Source organism: Epargyreus clarus, unplaced genomic scaffold (genome assembly GCF_041222505.1).
Source record: "Epargyreus clarus isolate Ecla_fem2 unplaced genomic scaffold, WU_Ecla_fem_2.2 ptg000014l, whole genome shotgun sequence".
Lineage (NCBI taxonomy): Eukaryota > Metazoa > Arthropoda > Insecta > Lepidoptera > Hesperiidae > Epargyreus > Epargyreus clarus.
Window position 1 is genome coordinate 13622294 of NW_027332222.1, and position 17331 is coordinate 13639624.

The 17331-nt window shown below is 33.8% G+C and overlaps 2 protein-coding genes across 2 annotated transcripts; both read right to left on the reverse strand.

The window, feature by feature from the left end:
* Positions 1 to 270: 270 nt before the first annotated feature.
* On the reverse strand, positions 271 to 6187 carry LOC140746924 (protein obstructor-E-like). Its single transcript, XM_073079083.1, has 6 exons — positions 6028 to 6187; positions 5243 to 5408; positions 3034 to 3152; positions 1839 to 2039; positions 1224 to 1419; positions 271 to 446 (listed from the first exon to the last, which is right to left on the reverse strand). Exons 1-6 carry the CDS (start codon positions 6071 to 6073, stop codon positions 311 to 313), a joined length of 864 nt encoding a protein of 287 aa, XP_072935184.1. The 5' UTR covers positions 6074 to 6187; the 3' UTR covers positions 271 to 310.
* A 1137-nt stretch (positions 6188 to 7324) lies between these two features.
* On the reverse strand, positions 7325 to 16922 carry LOC140746926 (protein obstructor-E-like). The gene is made up of 6 exons (XM_073079086.1): positions 16763 to 16922; positions 13220 to 13382; positions 11920 to 12038; positions 8684 to 8884; positions 8034 to 8229; positions 7325 to 7521 (listed from the first exon to the last, which is right to left on the reverse strand). Exons 1-6 carry the CDS (start codon positions 16806 to 16808, stop codon positions 7374 to 7376), a joined length of 873 nt encoding a protein of 290 aa, XP_072935187.1. The 5' UTR covers positions 16809 to 16922; the 3' UTR covers positions 7325 to 7373.
* Between the last annotated feature and the right edge of the window lie 409 nt (positions 16923 to 17331).

Here is a 17331-nt window from a genome sequence, read left to right on the forward strand (position 1 = left end):
AAATTACTGCTAAGTATCCTCGTGTATAACCATGTTATGGCTTAAACTTCTGAACAGTCGCTTCGGCTGCTGCCGCTCTGGCGTCAAATTTATTCTTTGTGCGTCCGATGACTTTTTTTTAGATATTTTAAACATTATAAGGACTGTTTAATAGGATAATATATGAATAGAAAAAAATGTTTCATATAAAAGTAATAACAAATTAAGAAGAAAAATCTTATGACATTAAAAAGAAACAGATTCAACTGGGAAAAATAAGTGAATAAAACATTGTTGTCTTATATAAATCCTACTTTATTATTAACTTAAACTAGGAGGTTTCAGGTAGCGCCGCGTTCTTGCCGGGGCGATGAGATTGGCGGTGTGGGCCAGCGGGGTTCGCCCTGGGAGGGTGCTCTAAAGCCTCCAGCTCAGCTTCCGTCAGCTGGTCCTTGTACCAGTCAGCACTGAAAATACAAAGTATTATCGATTTAAATACAAACACGCTTATTAATCTAGTTATGAAATGAGAATATTTTTTATCTTAATCGTCACACTCTAAGTAACCCTATGTAAATATATAGTAGGAGAACGTAGGAGGTAATAAAAGTAATGTAAGGTAGGTAATGGAAGGTAGGAAGGTAATAAAGGGATATAGGTAAGTTTTTAATTACTAAGTGTCAAATTTTTCGAAGGTCTACTTACAAACTAACACTTGTATAGTTATTGTTGCAATTTAAGCAATATAGATTACGTCTACGACTTGACGACCCGCGTGGCGGACCGGTCACCATGCCGGTCTGACGCGCAGAGGGTCCCAGGTTCGATCCCCGGCCAGACAGATTTCTAAATGATGAATTTAGATTTCTGTTTCTGGGTCTGCGTGTTTGTGTATTTGTCTCTGTGTGTGTCCATAGCACCCACAATACAGGGAATCCTAGTGTGGGGCTGTGAGTGTAGAAAGCGTTTATCGTTTATCAAATGTCTATCACAATTTCAGTGCAGTAGATTGCAATAAATAATTAAATCCAGTGGCAGACTAAAGCTAACCTCATTAGAATTCGTATACTAATTGAGAATGTCAAGGATTTAATGTCAATAGTTCATGGACAGCTGTAAAAATTAAATATCAAATAGACTAATAGCTAATTTAGATGTTGAATAAATTGAAGGTTTTCGTCAATTTATTAGTAGAGCGTTATGAAAGACTTATTCTACAGTAAAGAGAGAACGTGAAAACTAACCAAGGTGGAACGTTCCTCGCCCAATCGCATCTCTTGTAGTCGTCATCGAAGACCTGGCCGAGTTTGCAACCAGCCCTCCTGGGTTCGTTCCCATTAACGCAAACATAGTAGTACTGGCAGTCAAGGGGATCCGCGTACCGAGGGTGCGACATGCCGGCGCTGACGTTCACCTTAGGACACTCGAAGTCTAACACCTCTGAAAATTTTGAAAGTTTTGTGTATCTGACGGCGTAATACACCTTCGGGAGTACATTTATTATTTAGACTAAGTATACAAACACGTGAAAATTGACAAAGTATTTTACAGACTACATAATATGTTTCATATATTAAAAATATTAAACGGTATTAAAATTATTTTTTTGTTGTTGTAGTTAGAGGAGGTTAATTATAACAATATGGTTATATTCTAGATTACTGCAGCAAAGTTAGTAAACAATCATACCATTTAGACTCAAAATTTACAATAACAACTTTTTGAATACTTACGAGTATATTCGGCCTTTACGAGTATAAGGCTAACTGAAACTCGCAGTGTTCAGTATGGTACAAAAAAACGTAACCAATAATAGCTAATACGTAGGTAAGAAAATATGTTTCTGAAATTGGACTTACGAGCAGCACCACAGCCTTCTTTCTTAGCTTCATCAGGCCATGTACAGGCGCCGGTCTTTTCATTGTACACCAGGCCATCAGGACAGGTGATCATGTTTGACTGGCCGTCCGCGCAGAAGTAGAACTTCGCGCACTCCTTGGAGTCTTCGTGGGGAAAGTAGCCGTTCTGACGCGGACAGTGACGCGATGGTTTTGCAGGCTCTGTTGTGTAAAGAGTGAAAAATTTTAGTAAGTCCACATATAACTATTATATATAATTACAAAAGATTTAATGCAGTAGGTATTTTTTTCTGCTTGCAATCATTCAAATGCAATCCATCAACCAAATCATAGTTTACACTAACGAACAAAGGTAATAAAAGGCTATCAAAAATGTAATATTTACACACAAAAATAGAAAAAAACACTATAATTAAGAATTGTTATCGGTATCGCTGTCATTTAGCAAGGTTCCGTGGATTGTTTATTAAACAACTTTATATTGCAAAATACCTGTCAGCCTCAATTTATTCATTAGACACTATATTTGATGACCATTTAATACGATAACCAGAATTGATGAATGGCTAGAACATATTTGATTGCATCTCAGCGCTCAAGGTTCCTGTGACATTGCAAAGTTATTCCGAATAACCTAACCTTTACGATTTAATGATTATTAGTTACTACAGACGCATCGAAATGTCGAACATGTGAGACTCACGTGTAGACTGACCTTCGATTAAATTATTATTAGGAAATTAAATACGTATATAAAGGATATAACTAGGTATAATGTATACCTACTGCCATTTATTTGTTAATGTTAATATGCTACTTATTTAAAACAAAAAATATAACAGAAGATTTTGTATGAATTATATCGGTCATAAATTATATTACTGGAGCCATAAGTTGTTGTTTATACTAAAACCAATTAACTCAATATAAATTATAAATTAAACACAGTATGTCTTCTTCTTTAAATTCATACTTAGCAACAAACTACTACTACTACTAGACTACTAGTACTAAACAATTCGTCGAGCATAGTGGTCGCTATAAAGGTCTGACACGCAAAAGTTTCTGGGTTCACTACCCGGCTAGGACAAATCTTGAATTTGGTCTGCGTATTTATATATTCATTTTAGTGTGCGATTATTTAATTTAGAAACTTACGTTTATTTCATTTATGAATTCAAAATTTATTACTTACGTAAATTAGGCCTGTCCGAACAGTCGTAGTTGAAAGGAAATTCGCACTTTTCCTCGTACTGGTTGACGTCATTGAACACCAAGCCATCAGGGCACAGTTTCTCGATAAGCTTGCCTCCCCTGTAATATGAACATACATTGAAACATGAAAGAAAGTTGATATAGAATATCAAAGATCGAAAAATGACAATGAAGAAATTGTTAATTATCGATATGTAGTAGACAAAACATTGGGTGGATTTATTATTTTAATAGACGTATATCTCACGTTTTTTGCATAATTAAATAGCTCAGTCTTAACTAAGAATCGTGACGTCAAATCTTAGGCACACACTTATGATTCTGAACAATAAGGAAAACATCGTGACAAAACCTGTAGACTGAAAAGTTTCCGCATAATATGTGCGTGGTGAACATTGACCAGTACCTATAAGAAGAGATATCAGCTTCGGGCTATATTATTCCTTTACCTACATAAAATATTTGCTACGTGCGCCAAATAGTTATTAAAATCGGGTGATGAAACCAAAAATTCCAAAGCTACCTTAATTATCTACAAGCCATCCATAATTTGTGTGTATAAAAAGAACATGATGTGAACACACAAAACATGACATTTTGATTTATGCAAAACGGATTTCGGCTAATTTGTAGGTATTTAACATTTTATGTTAAACCGGTATATGTGATGTGCATACACACGATATTTTATTAAATAAATAAAGGACTACGGTTTTAACGGAAAAATACTAGATTACGTCAAACTTAAAATGCCAAATGTAGATTAATAATTAAGTGGCAAATGAAATGAATATTAAAATCGGTCTATTCCGAAATAGGTCATATACATATTGCGAACACTCGTTAGGAATATAAATGAAGCGAATAATGAATAAATAACACGCAAACAACTTAAAAACTAACGATTCTATAAGTTACCAGACGTTAATGTATTTCAATATAAAAACATTACAGTAAAAGTTCATTCCCTTCCTACTTGCATATAAGCAGGCTATTCAAATGCAGTAAATGAAGTTGCCAAGTAAACTACGTAACCAAGAAGAATCTCGTAATAGGTAGACTATAGGTCATAGATTAGTAAAGATACTTCGCCGCCTTGAAATTGAATGAAGCCACAAACGGCTTATTTTAGTAAGTTCTTTTTTTTTAATTCTTGACAAATAAAAACATTTTTAGAGAAAATTTACGAATATATAACTAATACTGCGTAACTTACATAATAAATAAATAATTATTTCAAATATTTTAGAGACATTTTAGCACGGAGACGTGGCGAAACTTTTTTACGCAACTATTTCAATTCTAAAAACTGGGTACATTTTCTTGTTAGGAGTGAGTAATCTTTACTAATCTATGCTATAGGTACACAAAAATGAAAAGTGTCTATCTATAATTTCAACATTTCTATTGCATTTTTTATGAGCTAATGAAATAGCAACCAAGTATGCAGTCCATGTAGTAAGTATGCAGACCACGCGCGGCAGTGATAGCCTAGTGGTTAAGAAACGCGGCCTCTCGATCGAGGGGTCCGGGTTCAAATCCCAGGCACGCACCTCTGATTTTCAAATTTATGTGCGTATTAGAAATTAATTATCACTTGCTTAAAAACGGCGAAGGAAAACATCGTGAGGAAACCTGCATACCTGAGAGATAAAAATCTTAAAGGTATGTGAAGTCTACCAATACGCACTTAGCCAGCGCGGTGGAATATGGCCTAATCCTTCTCATTCTGAGAGATGGGTCAATGGGTTGATGATGATGATGCAGTCCATTTGATGTCAAATGATTACAGATGTATATGTTATGTTAGGAAATGTGTTACTAGTTCCTAATGTAATAGAAGTTGCATTTGAAGTCTATTACAGATGCACTGCTAAACCTGAGGACTTAAATGAAAAATCCCATAAAAATTCGCCTTACCAGACCTTTCCAAACAAACTACATATATTATCGAATAACACTAAAGTATGGAGTACCTTACTATTCGTCAATTTTGATCGCTTCAATTTAGAGATAGAATAAAGAACGTGTGAAGAAGACTTTGAAGGCTATAACTAAGGTCATTTTTAAAAACAAAATATTAAGAATTAATTCCATAAAATTTGAAAAAATATGCTACGAATCCCTCACAGACTAGGCCGTAACATCAATACTTATCTCTACAATGACTAGCATATTTTACTATTTACCTGCATTCGGTGTATTTGTCGCATTGATCAGGATCCGCGAAGAAACCATCTTCAGGGCATAACTCTGTAGCTCCTGCAAACTCAGCCTCAACTATAGCCTCGGCAATAGTACGCGCTGGCAGGAACACTGGCCTCCTTCCAAGTTGTTCCGCTGAGTTTGCCAATACTGGAAAAATACAAAAAATATGACATCATTATTAACGAGTGCGTTGATGTCTTTTCCTTGTAGCTACGAAATTAATCGAATCGTTGATCAGTAATACATTCCTATGATGATTCATGCATTTGCATCGTAAAGAAGTCTCCTTGTGCAACGTAAACTTACGTAATATTATACATAATGTATATATTATTTATATAATTAAATAAAAAAAATATTTAGATGCTGATGAAAAAGTTGGCCTGGAATTTGATTTACTTAGTAGTAATAAATACATATTAATAAGTAGGAAGTTATGGATACCTATAAGCGTTAAGAAGAAGATTTAGTATGCCAAAATCTAAAATTAAATTTATAATAACTAAAATAACTGTACATTGGCGACATTCCAGACATTACCTAATTTAACTTACAAGCTCAGCGGAATGTGCCTACCGGATGAGGGCACTATGTCATCAATATAAGAAATTTTTATTTATAGCATAGCCTTCAATCGGCATAACGTGTTTTAATACGTATTCCTCAGTGAAATCCTGTATTAAGTTTTATTTTATAAAGGTTTTACTCAGTCAAAACCAAAAGTATGTTTACACTATTTTTATAAACGGTAATTTGACCCACTTACCTACTAAACACGACAAAAAGATTCCAATGGATGATCCGAACGCCATCTTGCGTTATGTGGAAATAGCTTTTCTTTAACACTAAAATGTCACTTTCAGTGACTTTCGTAAGCAGATGTCCGCGCGGCGCCTCACAGCGCACTGAGGAAAACAGTTTTTGACATCCGTTCTTATCTGATAAATGGTTGGCCTAAAGTTTACATTAACTTACCCATCTCGTTTACTCATCAAACATTTCCACAGTGCCATACTCTTCCCTCGCAAGTTCTTCGAATCATTTGCATTCTGTCATCGCACCACGCATCCTGCGAAAGAATTATTGATTCGTACGAGACAAAGATTTTTTATAAGCTTTTAAATAAGTTGACGGTAAACGTGTCATTTTTTATAGTTTTCGTTTATTTACGAATGTAGTGTTTTAGATACGTCGTTATTGAATGCAGTAATTTCCACTACCACTTCTTTTTGCCGTATTTCATCCGTATTCAATTTTGTTTATTACAGTTAATAGAAAATTACAGACTTTAAGAGTATTAACTATAACACTACCACTATAACGTTATTTTACAATTCTTAATATTCTGGCTATATTTTTGAAGTCGTGAACGGAATAAATAAGAAATAATTTATTTTTCATATACCTACATCATTCGTGTCATTTGCTGTTATTCTTTAGGAAATTATTTTAACTGTCAATATCAAAGCTTCACAGATGTAATCGAAATAATTAAATAGGGCCTTGAGTGAATGAATATAATCCATCGGTTTGTCAATATTTAAGTTTATGTAATGAACATGTGTAAGCACTAAGGAGCTTTCACTTAACACTAGTCATAACTCGCTTAGTAGTGTCATATGTCAGCACCAACGCAGTCTTCTTTGTACTATTGATTATGTAAGCAATTTCACATGCGCCTGGATGTGTATATGTATACATACCCACATGTATTTAAGAATTCTTTATTTTGTCAATTCATAGTCTATATTTCTTTAGTGAAGTTTCATTATCAAGTCTGCCAACTATATTCAATATTTCAAGGCTTGGAAGGGTTTGTCAGAAAATTAATGTCATTCAATTCCAGCTTTATCATCCAACCAGGCCATAAACATCCAACCCAATACAAAACTTAATTTATCATTGACATGTCTGTCTGAATTTTATTGATCGGAATCATACCTAGAACGCTCTGCAGTTTAGACACAGATTAATAAATAGTTACTACGTAAGTTTAGACCTATGTTATGACCGTCGCGTCGTGCAAACCATCCAAAAATGAAAGGGTAAAATAAACACACCAGTTACTGTTGTATAAAATCTATTTTATTTATTAACCTATCTATAAATGCTCTACTCTTCATCCTGCACCGCCTTGCCCTTGCTGGGGCGCTGGGGCTTGCGGCGTGAGGGGGACCCCGCGGGCTTGGGCTTGGGGGTCGGGGGGTTCTCCAGCGCGTCCAACTCGGCGTCTGTCAGCTGACCCTTGTACCAATCAGCACTGAAAACAATTAAAACATTAGTGATGTTATTGGAAATTATATGTTTTCTACTTTAAACCTTAAAAAAGGTAATTGGTATTGTAATCAATGGACAATATTGTTTAATACTCGAATTGAAAAAATCTGTGTCCTCGCAACGGGCGTGGTTGGCATTTAATGCATACTCCACTATCAGGCTCTTTTTCCAGTCCCGATACACTAATATTAAAGATTCTAACTCCTTTCTAGCAAATAATGAATTACTCAAAAGTTTATTAAATTAGTTTTTTCGTGTCAGTTAATAAGCATTCGTTCCTTTTATGTCACACAAGTTAAAACCCTGCGCATACGAGGACTTCGTTTTATTGCTTCATGATTGTGTAAGTATGACTGACTTAGTTTATCCTTAAAACCAAGAAATAGTAGTACAATCAACGGCACCGTAAGACGAAAATAGTTTATAGTGCCGTTAGTGAGAACTTCTTTCTTTCTTTCTTGAGCGATGATCTTACGAATTCTACAATTGACTTACCACTCAGGAACCTTCCGGGCCCACTCGCACTTCTTGTGAACATCATCGAAGGCCTGTCCGAGCTTGCAGCCCGAGCGGCGCGGTGTGTTACCGTTGATGCACACGTAGAAGAACTGACAGTCGTCAGGGTCGGCGTAACGCGGGTGCGTGAGACCGAAGGTTTCGTTCACAGCGGGACAGTCGAACTGGAAAACCTCTGGAAATTGGTAAAACTACAATTAGATACTATCAAAAATATACTGAAGAAATTAGCTTCACAAACACATAGCATGAAATTGTATCCTCGGCTTGGACTAAGTATATTAACCATTTGTTACTTTCTACTTGTGTACTTAACGTGTAAGTAACTCTGCTCTACCATACCCTTCAAACTATTACCTAAACAGTACCGCTTAACACGGATTTTATAGGAGAGAAATAGGTGTGACACCGCAGATTTATGTATAAGCCAAACATGTACCAACTTTCAATTTGTATAAAATGATATTTCATGCTTAGACGAAATTTAAATATGAGTCTTGCTATCATACTATTCATTATGTTTAATTATAATTACCGCATTTTTTTTAGAAAAAACATACGCACTGCTCTGCTATAATAAGATGACAACATATGAAAATTAAGTGTAAATAGAAAAATAGAAGTCTTACCAGCGGCACCACAGCCCTTCTTTTTAGCCTCATCGGGCCACGTGCAGATACCGGTCTTGTCGTTGTACACCAGCCCATCAGGACAAGTGATCATGTTGAACTTGCCGTCCACGCAATAGTAGAAAATGCCGCATTCCTTGGGATCTTCGTGGGAGAAGTAGCCGTTTTGACGCGGGCAGTGGAGTGCCGGTATCGGGGTCTCTGTATGTTATAGGCAATAGATTAGTTTTAGATAATTTTACTATTTACTTAAGTAGTGCAGTTAACAGTGTTAACACTTAATTACTTAACTCAGAAGAAAAATGTAAGTATATTTAATTTTTTGGGTCCTATTTGAATTGTTATTAAGATTTTTTAATACTGCTAATACTATACAATCTAAAATCAATCATATAAAATTAATACCACCTTATTTTTACTGTTAAAACCCTATCTGTAACCGATGAATTATCTATGCAGTGATACCAGTGAAGATACCTCACTCATCAAAACATTAGGTGGAATAATGCGTCTATTAGATATACAACTACCATCTTTTTATCACATTAATTATTTAACATTAGCGATATTACTTCGCGCTTCAACATATTACCCTTTTAAAAACAAGTTATAAGGCGAAGCAAGTTAGGTTTCGCATAAAATTTTCCGTCTATTTGTAAAGACACTTAACGATGAGTGTCAAAAGTTTTGTCATAATAAGGCAAACATTAAGTGATTTTGCTGTTGTAAATTTCGAAATTACATATTTACTTCAACTAACTACGGTAACTTTAGTACTTTTATAACTTAGCTGACATATCTTCCTATGATAATATTATATTTCTGATCCTAATAAGGATGTTCTATGATTCTAGAGTCGTAAAATTTTATAACTCACATTATGTGAGGGACATAAAAACATACAAAACATTTAGGACTATTTGTATAGTATAATATTTCTATTATTTTTTAATTTACCTACACTTTATTAATTTAGCCAATAGGGCCAATTTGATCTTAAGACATTAACGTGTCGTGTCACACAGAACCATATGTTTCCATACAAAATTTTGGCCGGCACGGCGCGATCGTGTTATGGAATATTCTAATACGACACGTGTCTACCACGCTCCATATACCTACCTACTATATAGATATAAACGCAACTTAACAGTCGAAAAGGTAAGATTTTATTAATTCACTCAATTTAAGTATCCCAACCGAACTTGTTCGACAATATAGAATTGATCTCCAATTTTACTATATATATTTTATTATAAATGTCTCACAATAAGCATTTTATCGCACTTCAACGCTCAAGGCCAGACTTCCCTTGAGATTGGAAAGTTGTTCCGAGTCGCGTAACCTTTACCACGGCATAATGTTTATTATAGTGATGCGGCAGGCGCACCCAAATGGCAACCACGTGTGGGACTCGCGTGTCAACTGACCTTTGGCTTCAGGACTTTTTAGCGTTAGCAACGTTGCTATGTAAATAGAAATTGTAATGTAAACATTAATTTGTACATTGCACACTTTTGTAACGCAATTAATCTTTAGCGTTACGTGTACAATGACAAGTTACGTTTTAATCGTGGTTTTAATAGTTATTAGGACTTTTAAACCTTAGCAACGTTAGCTTGCTTTGTAAATAGAAATTGCAATGTAAACATTAATTTGTACATTGCACACTTTTGTAACGCAATTACGTGTGCAATGACAAGTTACATTTTAATAGTTATTATAACTTTTAAACTTTAGTACTGTTAGCTTGCTATGTAAATATAAATTGCAATGTAAACATTAGTTTGTACTTTGCACACTTTTGTAACGCAATTAATCTTTAGCATTATGTGTTCAAGAAGAAGTCATGTGTATTTAGGAATATTAAGCGTTAGCAATGATAGCCCTCTATGAAAAAAGAAATTGCAGTGTAAACAATATTTTTACATTGCACACTTTTGTAACGCAACTAATCTTTAGCTTTATGTGTTCAACAAGAAGTCATGTGTTTATAAGAATATTAAGCGTTAGCAATGATAGCCCTCTATGAAAAAAGAAATTGCATTGAACACATTTATAAGTACACTTTTTAACGCAATTAATCTTTAATATTACGTGTATGACAAGAAGTCACGTTTTAAAGTTTATTACTGAATATTTTATTATCTTTGCGTAATAATATTTTTCGAAAGCATCGTTATATCATTAAACTAAAGTAAAACATTACCGAACACGCATAAAATGAATGAACCTATTTAAATTACTTCATATTGTTAACCAGTATGGATTCATGGTATTGCAGATGATTTCAAGAACAAATTAATTTATAATTGTTATATTTTACGAAAAACGATTAAATTTAAAATAATTTATAAAGGTATAAATAATAAAGGTAAAGACTTTTACAGGTTCTTTGAGTTTATACATTAAAATAAAGTAACTCTAAAATAATTGCCCTGAAATTATGTTCCTGAATATAGAAATAAATCAATTTTCTACATAACACCCCGTTCTTCCCGTTATTACAATAATTTGAATATGAAAAGTCTCAATGCCTTAGCAGTTAAGTGTCACTAGGAATCACAATCAATCAAATCAATCTGTTTTATGCATTACAACACGGATCGTGCTAACTGACCTTCGGAACCACATTCCTTTTATGTACCGGAACTGTAACAGGTTTAATTAGAGTTAAAATGATAAATTCATTTATTTTAGGGACAGGTTATTTATTATCGATCTTGTAAAGGCATTTTATAATTAATGTTTTTCGTTTATTTAAAGTGCCTGTATGTTTCAGTTGGGGAATAACAGCGTATAAAGCGAACTCAATCTATTATACGAGTAAGTAAGAGTTTTAAAGACCCTACTTGAATATTATTACGACGATGGCTTTCTAGGGTTTAGCTAGCAAGGTCATGCAAACTAAGTGGTCGGTTCGAATATGCCAGAATAAAAACAAAAATAACATTAAATGTGGATATTAATGCATTTTTCTTTGTATGTGCCAGTTACACACACAATTTAGAAAATTTTAGTCTAATAATATCTGTACTTGGGATTTCACTAGAAAATACTTCGCTTCGCTTTCGAAGTTTTCGCTAACGCTTTTAAAATACTGTATAATGTCCTTGTTTAACAATCTACTATTACATTGCAATCTACAATATACACTTGCATTTAAATAAAATTAAATGTTCTTTGCTCATGTAAAGCGCAATATATAAAAAAAAGAAAATGTTCGGAAAACTTACGTAGCTTAGGTCTCTGCGAACAGTCTAAGTTGAACGGAAGGTCACATTTCTCTTCTTCCTGGCTGTAGTCATTGAACACCATACCGTCGGGACAGAGCTTCTCAATGATCTCTCCATTTCTGAAATGTCAACAGATTAACATTAAGTCACTGTATATTATTATCATATATATTATAATAATTATAATCACATTGAGTATATATTTGACCTAAGTTGACATACCTGTTCGGTACCTCTACGATTGTGTAGAAGTTAGTTAACTAACTACTTACGAACTAAGTTAATTTTCTTATAATAAAAACCTAATCAGTATGTTCGCATTAATTACGTTATTATTTTATTAACATTGTTCATTTCTACAAGGGAATAAAAAATGCTTTTGTCTAAACAGAAAATATTTCATAAATAAAAATGTGTTGCAAAAAATCTTTAATTTTATTTACATGAAGTTAAAAGTTATGTATGATTTATACAAAAGGAATTTCGGCTTAATTGTGGTCACGTACCGGTTAAACATTAATTTTGTTTACACAGCTTACCGGTGCGTAATAAGGAAACATTTATGTTTTATGCTAGCAATTTAAATGGACAATATTACCAATTAACCATATATAGCAACGACGAACGGACGAACGACTAGACTCTATAGTCGTTCGTCCGTCCGATCGATTTTTAAACTTAAAAAGTTAAAATCAATTCCCGTATCAATAGTATATAAGCGTTACATTTGCACCAAAAGCAATATATATTCGATGATAAAGATTGCAAAAAGTAATCGTTAAATTAATAATTGCACAATTAAATTAAAATGTAATGAGATTGTTTCATTTGTTTCGCCACGTGGATATCGGCATTGCCCGTCACTCAGTCAATGCTCAAGTTTTATGTTGATATTTTAGTACGTATTGGCGGTAATATATACTTATCGACCAGTACAATATCCTTGGGAAATATAAAAATATTACAAAATGGGAATGGATGGAATGGGATGGGAGAAGGACTTTTTTATTTGTCTTATTACAACTCATGGCACATGTTCGTAGTACAGCCTCCCGAGGTGATTCAATCTCGATTTTTTCTGCATTTAAGAACCTTTTTTCATTATTTTTTGTTGCAGCAATTGATTATTTAGACATGCGATACTTTTGTATGTTTATTTCATAAGTTATTTTATTTGTGTTTGTGTATGTTGTACCTATCTGTATCAATGTATAGTATATATTATAAATTATCTTTTTCTTAAGTTCATGCAATAAATGTTCAATTATATATCGATAACCACGGAGTGCTCTATATTTACCTGCATTCATAATATTTATCGCACTGTTCGGCGTCCGCAAAGAAACCATCTTCGGGACACGAGTTTGTGATCTCTGCGTCCCGTTCGGCGTCGGCGGCTGCGCGCGCCGGCGCGTTCGCTGGCTTCCTCTTAGGATTCTTTGGTACTGCTGATGATGCTAATACTGAAATCAAAAAAAAACGATGATATCATTCGTTTGTCTTAGTAATGTCTCCTACTAGCTATACGATGGTAAATATTTGTCTACGGATTATCTACGGATCTCTACGGTTCTACACTTATCTACGGATACTTTTAACAGAAGCTTGTTCTTATTAGTACAGTAGTACACGTAACTTTTCACGCAAAGTAGTAACTATAGACAAGGCCATTACTACTCTTACATTTTCATAGTAATACTTAATTGTAATGCTTATTAAATATTTATATACTCATGTATTACTGAGTAATTTATTTACGATTCACTGTTCAATATGATTTTCAACAATATACAATGTATTAATTCTAGGAATATATTATTTTTCAATTGAAATAAACAAGTAGGAGCCCAATAAAGGAATATTTGGAACAATAGAAATACTTTGTAGTCGAACGGTTAACGAAAAGTTAACGGGATCTCCTTTCAAAGCTTTGTTTCTTGTTACGTGTTACGTGCCGAATTTGTTACGTGCAAACTTCCATTACATTCATTGTCACGTACAATGGAAGTAATAAAATTGTTTTTGTAATCCATATTATTTTTATATATGAGAAATATTTTATTTGTAAATTGCTTAAGAAACTTTTCGCGCACCTTTTTGTATTTCATGTTTATTGTATGATGATATGTTAAATATACATTTATACTATTTTACCAAGGAGGCACATTGTCAACTTAATGGTGTAGTTAGTGTTAATTAAACGTAAGATAATAAATATTGTGTATTATGTTTTATTTCCTCTACATATTACATAGCGGCGTGAATAGAAAGCGTTCATAATACCAATGACCTTTTATGTCCTAAAATTGGACATGCACTAGGAAGTTTTGACCCAATGTAAACCACTTTTTCAATCTATCTCAACCAGTTGTATGACAGGAAATGCGTCTATAAACGTGTCTAAGTAAGACAAATTATAAATGGTAATTAATTAGCTATATTAAAATTACCATGGACATATTTCAGTTCATATGTCGTTTGGTCTACTTGTATGATAATTAATAAGGAATTATAACGCATTGCTTAAATGCTAACTGAAATTAAAACTGCATGAGGGAAACCTATAAGTGTATACCTCAAAAAATTGAATAATGTTCTTAAAAGTATGAAAAGTTAACCAATCTCAACTTAGCAAGCATAGCTTAGACCGAAGCCCTGTCCAGGGTTAAAAAAAACTCCAATGCCTAGCTGAAAGTTTTTAATCTGTCATTAATAACGATGATTATGATTACTATTTGGGAAATAATAGCGAAATCAAATAAATATTCTTATATCTAATTATATTCATACGCGAAAACAATTTATTTTAAGCACAACTTATGTACACAGTAATGCATAATTGATGGAAAGGTGAATGAACTCTTTATGGGAGTAATATCGTCAGTAAATGTCACCATAAGGTCATCCTCGCAAGGTAAATAACTAGTGAATAAAGTTCAATAGTAGAATTTTATTCAGAGAGTGGCAAGACATTCATTATATGCCAAGGCACTGCATACTTTTAGATTTAAATGCTTTACACAATTCAATTATTTTATGTAGACTGTTATCGCACTTTGCATGTAACCTATTTAGCGAGAGTAATATTTAAATATAGTAGATATACGTGCGATTTAAGATACGCAGACACTTTGTGGCTTTTTTTTATAATATAGGAGTAGCAGACGAGCATGCAGTCCACCTGATGGTAAGTGGCTACTGCCGCCCATGGACATCTGTAATCAACCCCAGATAGGGGTTGCATTACTGCTGATTACCCCAGATAGCAACACTGCTGTTATTAGGTAGAAATAGGTGTGGCGGTGGTGCCGCCGGAGTCGAACCATAAGGGGTTCTACCACCTTCAAATATTTGTAACAGTATAAAAAATATTTAAAGAAGAACACATTAAATTACATGATTACTTTGTCTCGTATAACTTAATCCTTAAATATGTTTTTGTATATAAATATGGAGGGGTGGTGCCGATTTTATTATACGAGTACCTATCTTCTGAAGAATATCGTAGAAGAACACTAGAAGATTCAAAATACTCATCTTATATTTTGCTACTCAGCAACGTTGTCCTGCAAAATTATATTATTCATCTGCTGTGGCCAAAAATATGTCTGACGAAGCAACGACTATATCAAGCCTTTGATCTAGTAGAAATTCCTTCAACATCTAGACTGAGATCTTGAAATTCATTCCACTGACTTATCATTTCTACTGGATAACTATAACGAACTACAAATAAAATAATATTCTAACAAAACCATCCAGGTTTTTCATCATAATTGTATCTTGTTTGATCCCTGGAGAGGATGTCACATGTCTCTCTTATAAGTAAGTAATTGCCAATTACTACTTTAGAAAGTACGGTAGTACACTAAAATAATCCAGTATGATGATGATAGCATCTCTCCGCTGTCAGAATGATTTATGTGTCTCAATAATTAAATGAACATCTGCCAAGTGCTTCATTTCTATGTATAGAGCTATCAACTTCGGATCGAATAAAAATAGGAGTTTGAAGGATAAAAGTCGAAAGAGAGATCTTTTGACAGTCGTCAAGGACGTTTTGGTGGATAGGGATCCTGCATAATCACCATTTTTGAGGCCCAAGTATCTAGATAAAACATCACCTCTCCCCTCAACAAAAAGTGCTAACTGTAGCAATTGTTACAAGGACTAAAACATGTACTAGATCGATAGACAACAAAAGCGAACAAAGAAGGGTGTAGCAACATTATGTGCTAGTTTCACGATTACCTAATCACGCGTAACCTACAGAACGAAAGTGGAGCCGGTGCCAAGAGACTATATTAATACTTAGCAAAATTTGCTTTTAACCTTGACATGTAAATTGTTATGAAACAGAGTTCCAATACTTTGAACGTTTAGTGTCATTTTATACATGTTACCTCATCTTTTATGTAATTCGTGTAAAATTTGACACCGATTATGTTTTCGTAGAGGTGCGCCCGTTGATGTCTTTTGTTTGAGTATAAAAAAATAGAAATTCTTGACTTATAGTAGAACTAAATTCAGTTATCCTTATTGTTAAGCTGAATGATGTTTTAAATTTAAATAAATGTATTGTTAACTAAATAAAAAAAATATAAATACGTCATATGTACTTACTCAAATTTTTATTACAATTTAAAAACTCCTAACTGGTACGTACTGTAAATGTATTCGTACTGTAAATGTATGTACAGTACGATAACTTAAAAATAAGGAATCGTAAAACAAAACCTTATTATTTATATCACGTTCGAAAACAATAAACGTAATTAGAATGCTAACAGCGATTTGAACTTAACGGCATTACATTCTCCGCCATTGAAAAATATGTACTTACCTACTAAACACGCCAAAAAGACTGCGACGGACGACCTGAACGCCATCTTGCGTTATGTGAAAATACTTTTCCGTAACACTTAAATGTCACTTTTCTGTGACTTATCGGAACTTGGCGTCCGCGCTGCGCTCTACAGCGCACTGAGAATAACAGTTTTTGTCCTCCGTTCTTACCTGATGAACGGTTGAGCGAAAGGTTACGTTAGCGCACCCTTCTCACTCTCACACCTAACATTTCTATATCGCCACACCCTTCCCTCACGAGTTCTCCGGATCATTTGGATCCTGTTATCGTTCTACGTGTTCTGCAAGAGAATTATCGATTAGTACGAGACACTGAACAAAAAATATTGATAATCGATACCTAATTTAAATTAAACTTGTTGTTTAGAAATATTTACAGAACGAGAAGGTAAATTGACAAATAACAAACGATTCTATTGTATTTTTTAAAATTAGACTATTTAGACCGAATAGATGTAATAATTAAGCGCGAGTAATTTTAGCGCAATAGAATAATGATTTCAATTTAAGTTCTAAGTTAAATAACTTTAACTTTTATAATAAAAT